Source organism: Oncorhynchus keta, chromosome 18 (genome assembly GCF_023373465.1).
Source record: "Oncorhynchus keta strain PuntledgeMale-10-30-2019 chromosome 18, Oket_V2, whole genome shotgun sequence".
Lineage (NCBI taxonomy): Eukaryota > Metazoa > Chordata > Actinopteri > Salmoniformes > Salmonidae > Oncorhynchus > Oncorhynchus keta.
This window is the reverse complement of record NC_068438.1, coordinates 52,937,111-52,942,787: the sequence shown is the minus strand read 5'-3', so window position 1 is coordinate 52,942,787 and position 5,677 is coordinate 52,937,111. Positions and strand designations below refer to the sequence as shown.

The 5,677-nt window shown below is 44.1% G+C and overlaps 2 protein-coding genes across 2 annotated transcripts; one reads left to right on the top strand and one right to left on the bottom strand.

Moving 5' to 3' along the window:
* On the top strand, window positions 1-3,373 carry ndufc2 (NADH:ubiquinone oxidoreductase subunit C2). Its single transcript, XM_035767095.1, has 3 exons — window positions 1-273; window positions 2,625-2,768; window positions 3,178-3,373. Exons 1-3 carry the CDS (start codon window positions 138-140, stop codon window positions 3,225-3,227), a joined length of 330 nt encoding a protein of 109 aa, XP_035622988.1. The 5' UTR covers window positions 1-137; the 3' UTR covers window positions 3,228-3,373.
* A 668-nt stretch (window positions 3,374-4,041) lies between these two features.
* On the bottom strand, window positions 4,042-4,785 carry thrsp (thyroid hormone responsive). Its single transcript, XM_035767094.1, has one exon. The coding sequence runs from the start codon at window positions 4,652-4,654 to the stop codon at window positions 4,199-4,201; it is 456 nt and encodes a 151-aa protein (XP_035622987.1). The 5' UTR covers window positions 4,655-4,785; the 3' UTR covers window positions 4,042-4,198.
* Between the last annotated feature and the right edge of the window lie 892 nt (window positions 4,786-5,677).

The following is a 5,677-nucleotide window of genomic DNA, read 5'->3' as shown; positions in this document are numbered from 1 at the left end:
CTTGACGGAGTGGTTTCACGGTTACACTGAACAGCTAAATAATATGCCCTTGGTTTCCTCTGTGAGGTGAAGCGCCAGCAGGCTAGTCAACAAAAGTAAATTTATAATAATTGTTTGGATCAGTGTCTTTTCCCGACATGGGGCTCCCAGATGAGGCGAAGGCCCTTCCACCTCCAGGAATAATCAACCGAAACTCGGTCTGGCTCGGTGTTATCGGCTGGTGCTCTGCGATGCTACAGAATGCCCTCAACCGCAGGCCGCCCATGAAATCAGGTAGTCGGCTAGCACACTTTAGCATGAGTCGGCTAGCACACTTTAGCATGAGTCGGCTAGCACACTTTAGCATGAGTCGGCTAGCACACTTTAGCATGAGTCGGCTAGCACACTTTAGCATGAGTCGGCTAGCACACTTTAGCATGAGTCGGCTAGCACACTTTAGCATGAGTCGGCTAGCACACTTTAAGCACTATAGCCGCTCAACAAGATCACCGTAACTAGCTGTTAGCTAGCTAGTTGGATCTCAACCCAGAGCCAAGTCAAACCATTTTAATATCATAGGCTATATAATAGCTAGTTGTTTTAATTATCAAACAAATGTAACGATTTAACGCTAAGCTAGTTAGCTAGCTGGCTACAAACACCAGAACACTGCTTGCCAACTTCTATTCTTAACAACAACAACAAAAAAATCACTGTCTTCTGTAAATTAATGTTCAAGAAGGTAACGTTACATTATAATACACTGCAGTATGGAACATATATTTTCTAGTCTGCAATAATAACTGGGATCGATTGCTCTATGAAATGTGTCCATTTTCAGTTGACTGACAGCATATATTATTATATTATTATATCAGTCATGTGGTTTGGTATAATTTGTTAATTAAAGGTTCCAACGTGAATCTGTTTCTCAAAAACTTCACGTAAATAATAAGGTTACCAACAAACAACACATAGAAAGTTGTATAGTGGCAGAATAAGATACCGGGTAGGGAGGGAGTGGTCTATTGTACAAATGTTTCACTCCCCGTGTTTATTCCCGAAAAATGTCCTCCATTCTGGTAGCCTATCGACAAAAAAAAAAAAAAAAAACATTTTAAGAGAAAGCTACATGGTGAGTTGCGACACTGTTCTGCAGCTAGTTATCCTGGCGAATTGATCATGTTATTTTTGTTTGTGTTGTTTGGTTGACAACCGTTACCAAGCTGTTGGAACGTTCCAAATCAAATCAAATCAAATCAAATTTATTTATATAGCCCTTCGTACATCAGCTGATATCTCAAAGTGCTGTACAGAAACCCAGCCTAAAACCCCAAACAGCAAACAATGCAGGTGTAAAAGCACGGTGGCTAGGAAAAAACTCCCTAGAAAGGCCAAAACCTAGGAAGAAACCTAGAGAGGAACCGGGCTATGTGGGGTGGCCAGTCCTCTTCTGGCTGTGCCGGGTAGAGATTATAACAGAACATGACCAAGATGTTCAAATGTTCATAAATGACCAGCATGGTCGAATAATAATAAGGCAGAACAGTTGAAACTGGAGCAGCAGCACAGTCAGGTGGACTGGGGACAGCAAGGAGCCTTCATGTCAGGTAGTCCTGGGGCACGGTCCTAGGGCTCAGGTCAGTTGAAACTGGAGCAGGAGCATGGCCAGGTGGACTGGGGACAGCAAGGAGTCCTCATGTCAGGTAGTCCTGGGACATGGTCCTAGGGCTCAGGTCCTCCGAGAGAGAGAAAGAAAGAGAGAAGGAGAGAATTAGAGAACGCACACTTAGATTCACACAGGACACCGAATAGGACAGGAGAAGTACTCCAGATATAACAAACTGACCCTAGCCCCGACACATAAACTACTGCAGCATAAATACTGGAGGCTGAGACAGGAGGGGTCAGGAGACACTGTGGCCCCATCCGAGGACACCCCCGGAGGACACCCACGTTATACCCACGTCATGTCAGGACGTCTTATCGCGTCAACCATCTACACATTTTAAAATGGGCTCTATAGGTATTTTAATCATATAGAAATTACACTTTACCAGGCTGATCTAGGCTAACACTAGCTACAGAAATTGATATCTATCATAATAATAATATATAATAATAATATCTATCATACAGGTCTGCCAATTAAAAATGTTAAAACATCAGGGATTTTTTTTTTTCAACTAACCAGGTATTGGCAATACTATCTACGTTCTCAATTTGTGGGAACTGCAGTCTCATAAAATGACTGTGTACAGTTACAGGAGGTCCAGTTTGAATTTAGAACAACCTCTTGTTATTAAAATGTTGTTGTTGTTGTTTTTGCTCCGTCAACTAATCCAACAATGTGTACGCTGCCTTCTTGTCTATTTAAAATATTCTCTCATTGATCGAGACCGGTGAGTGTCATCGTGATATGCAACAGGTGGACCCACCTGTCTCGATCAATGGTCCTTCTGTAGCTCAGTTGGTAGAGCATGGCGCTTGTAACGCCAGGGTAGTGGGTTCGATTCCCGGGACCACCCATACGTAGAATGTATGCAAGTCGCTTTGGATAAAAGCGTCTGCTAAATGGCATATATATATATATATATATATATAATGTATTGATCAACCCACCTGTATTTGTCATTGTCTTTCAGGTGTTCACCGGCAAGCCTTGCTGGCATCCATTGGTTGGTTCATTGGTTACCATGTCACCAAACACGAGAACTACACATACGCTAGATTGGACCGAGACATGAACGAATACGTACGACTCCACCCAGAGAACTTTTCAGACAAAGGTAAATGGATTGGACTGATGTCTTTCTATGTGGACACGAATGCCTCTGTGTTCAAGACAAGTCAATCACTAGGCTAGATTCTAGCAACAACACCCGCATAGCTTCATAATGTTCTCATGGACTATCAGGAAAATGACACAGGCTTGTTTCTTCTAGTCACGAACCAGGCTCTAGCTCTGGCTGCGACCCCAAAGAAATACCATCCTGCACCAAATGTTACGTCATTGGCACATTTTGATGTTATTGATTTCTTACATTTTATATGGCATTGACATACACAGAGCAATCAATCAACCCAGCTTGTTTCACAAAACTCTGGCAACTAACTGATATGTACATATGTCAGTCATTTTTATTCAATATTTAATCAAGTGTTTTTTTTGTGGTGTGTGTGTGTTAATCTCCACAGAGAAGAAGACATTTGCTGAGATTGTGGAGCCTTTTCACCCAATTCGCTGAGTGTAGGAGGCTGGCTGAAGGAGAAGAGGGAACACTTTACCATCTGTCTCTGTAGTCCCTGGTTGGTGTTATCGCAATCACCCATTATATTATGTAAAACCCTAAAGAGTCTTTGTATATAATAAAACAAAATCCTACTCAAATAATGTGTTCTTGTTTACACAGAATATTATTCCTCTCCAATAAAGTGTGGTCATGATGTTTCAGATAATAGGTCATAATTATCGCCTGCTGTTCATGGATCGAGAATAGCATTGTGTACTTATTCAATGTGACAGTTACCTTGGACGCCCAGGCTTTGATCACCAAGTCGAGCTGAAAGCTTGTGACAGGTTGCAGGCCTGGGCAATTCCAGTCCTCTGATTGGTATGTCACCCACCCCCCCCTCCCCATCCCTAGTAAACATGTAGCTGATTTAAACTAATTGCATCTTTAACTGAAGATCATGATGACACGATTCTGAGCTGTTTACAATTCACACACAATTAAATGTCAGAATCATTATGCTGCTATGTTAGTCTTGATGAATGCATAATGGGGAAGTAGATCAGCTAACAAACATATCCCGTAATATATAATAATAATATATGCCATTTAGCAGACGCTTTTATCCAAAGCGACTTACAGTCATGTGTGCATACATTCTACGTATGGGTGGTCCCGGGAATCGAACCCACTACCCTGGCGTTACAAGCGCCATGCTCTACCAACTGTGCTACAGAAGGACCACTGTAGCTGCTCTGTGTTATTTTTACTCCAATCACTAAAAGTGTCTTGGACATTTTAAAAACAAAAAACAACAGACGTGCAGAAGTCAGTTTTGACAAAAAGCACCTTTTTATTCAATTTTACACATGACTTGGTGTTATTGACAGTATATGTAAACAGCTTGACAGAGGTAAATGTTATGTTCAAGCCCCAAAAATGTATTGCTTGTTTTGTCGATGGGGTTAACCTGAAGTCTTCTTATTCTAATTCATTATTCTGATCATGTCCATGTACTTGGTTGTGACGCCCTGGGACTTCTTGGTGAGGTTTCCCATGACCGAGAAAAGCCCCCTGAGGTGGAAGTGGAACAAGGCTTCTGGGTCAGCCTCCAGCATGGGCTCCTCCGGGGTCTTATTCTGGGCCAGGTAGGTCTGGTTCTTGGCCTTGCGGTCGTCCAGCGTGACCAGACCACTCTCCACTGTGTTCCTGACGGCCTTCAGCATCAGGTAGTGGTCATACAGGTCTTTACGGGAGCTTCCGTCTGCAGAGTGACAGTCCTGGAAACAGTCGTCGTCAGTGTCGGAGTCCGACTCCACATCTCGGAGGAGGCTGGGGAGGAGGACGGTCTGTTCCATGTTGTGAACTGCAGCGCTGTAGCGCCTCAGAGCCAGGAGCAGGCAACCCCGGTTCAGCTTGGTGTTGGTCTCGGCAGACTGCATGGCAGAGGTTCCAGGTGGATGGATGGTTCTGGTAAAGATGGCTTTTTCCTGGGCTGTTGGTGATCAGGTGGTGGGGATGGAAGCCTGAATGCAGTGCAAGGAGCTGAGGGGGGAGTATTGGGGCTTTATAGGCTACGATAAGCCTACCTGAGGTGGGCTGGTCGACTGTAGTTATGCAATAGGATGGGGCGATCCTTTGAGGGACATTGTGGCTGTAATGTTGAACTGAGGACAATAGGTCAACTGTAGTTATGCAATAGGATGGGATTGTAATGTTGAACCATGGCCAATAAGTCATTGTTTACTTTTCACAAGCTTTATTTTAGGGCTGACCCCATTTAGTTGTCTGGTCGATGGGCTGTTCGTCGACAGACCTTTTTAATTGAGCATTGGCAAAAATATATTTTTTAAATGTTATGGTACACAAGACACCTGTCTGAGTGGACTAATCCATTGTGGAGGCCTGTCTCAGTGGACTAATCCATTGTAGAGACCTGTCTCAGTGGACTAATCCATTGTGGAGGCCTGTCTCAGTGGACTAATCCATTGTGGAGGCCTGTCTCAGTGGACTAATCCATTGTGGAGGCCTGTCTCAGTGGACTAATCCATTGTGGAGGCCTGTCTCAGTGGACTAATCCATTGTAGAGGCCTGTCTCAGTGGACTAATCCATTGTAGAGGCCTGTCTCAGTGGACTAATCCATTGTAGAGGCCTGTCTGAGTGGACTAATCCATTGTGGAGGCCTGTCTCAGTGGACTAATCCATTGTGGAGGCCTGTCTCAGTGGACTAATCCATTGTGGAGGCCTGTCTCAGTGGACTAATCCATTGTGGAGGCCTGTCTCAGTGGACTAATCCATTGTGGAGGCCTGTCTGAGTGGACTAATCCATTGTAGAGGCCTGTCTCAGTGGACTAATCCATTGTAGAGGCCTGTCTCAGTGGACTAATCCATTGTGGAGGCCTGTCTCAGTGGACTAATCCATTGTGGAGGCCTGTCTCAGTGGACTAATCCATTGTGGAGGCCT

What these genes read in the sequence shown, in the direction of transcription:
- ndufc2 (XM_035767095.1), top strand. Translation starts at nt 138, where the DNA reads ATGGGGCTCCCAGATGAGGCGAAGGCCCTTCCACCTCCAGGAATAATC. An exon ending in CAGGCCGCCCATGAAATCAG is followed by an intron (nt 274 to 2,624) that starts GTAGTCGGCTAG and finishes ATTGTCTTTCAG; the next exon opens with GTGTTCACCGGCAAGCCTTG. An exon ending in AGAGAACTTTTCAGACAAAG is followed by an intron (nt 2,769 to 3,177) that starts GTAAATGGATTG and finishes TAATCTCCACAG; the next exon opens with AGAAGAAGACATTTGCTGAG.
- thrsp (XM_035767094.1), bottom strand. Translation starts at nt 4,654, where the DNA reads ATGCAGTCTGCCGAGACCAACACCAAGCTGAACCGGGGTTGCCTGCTC.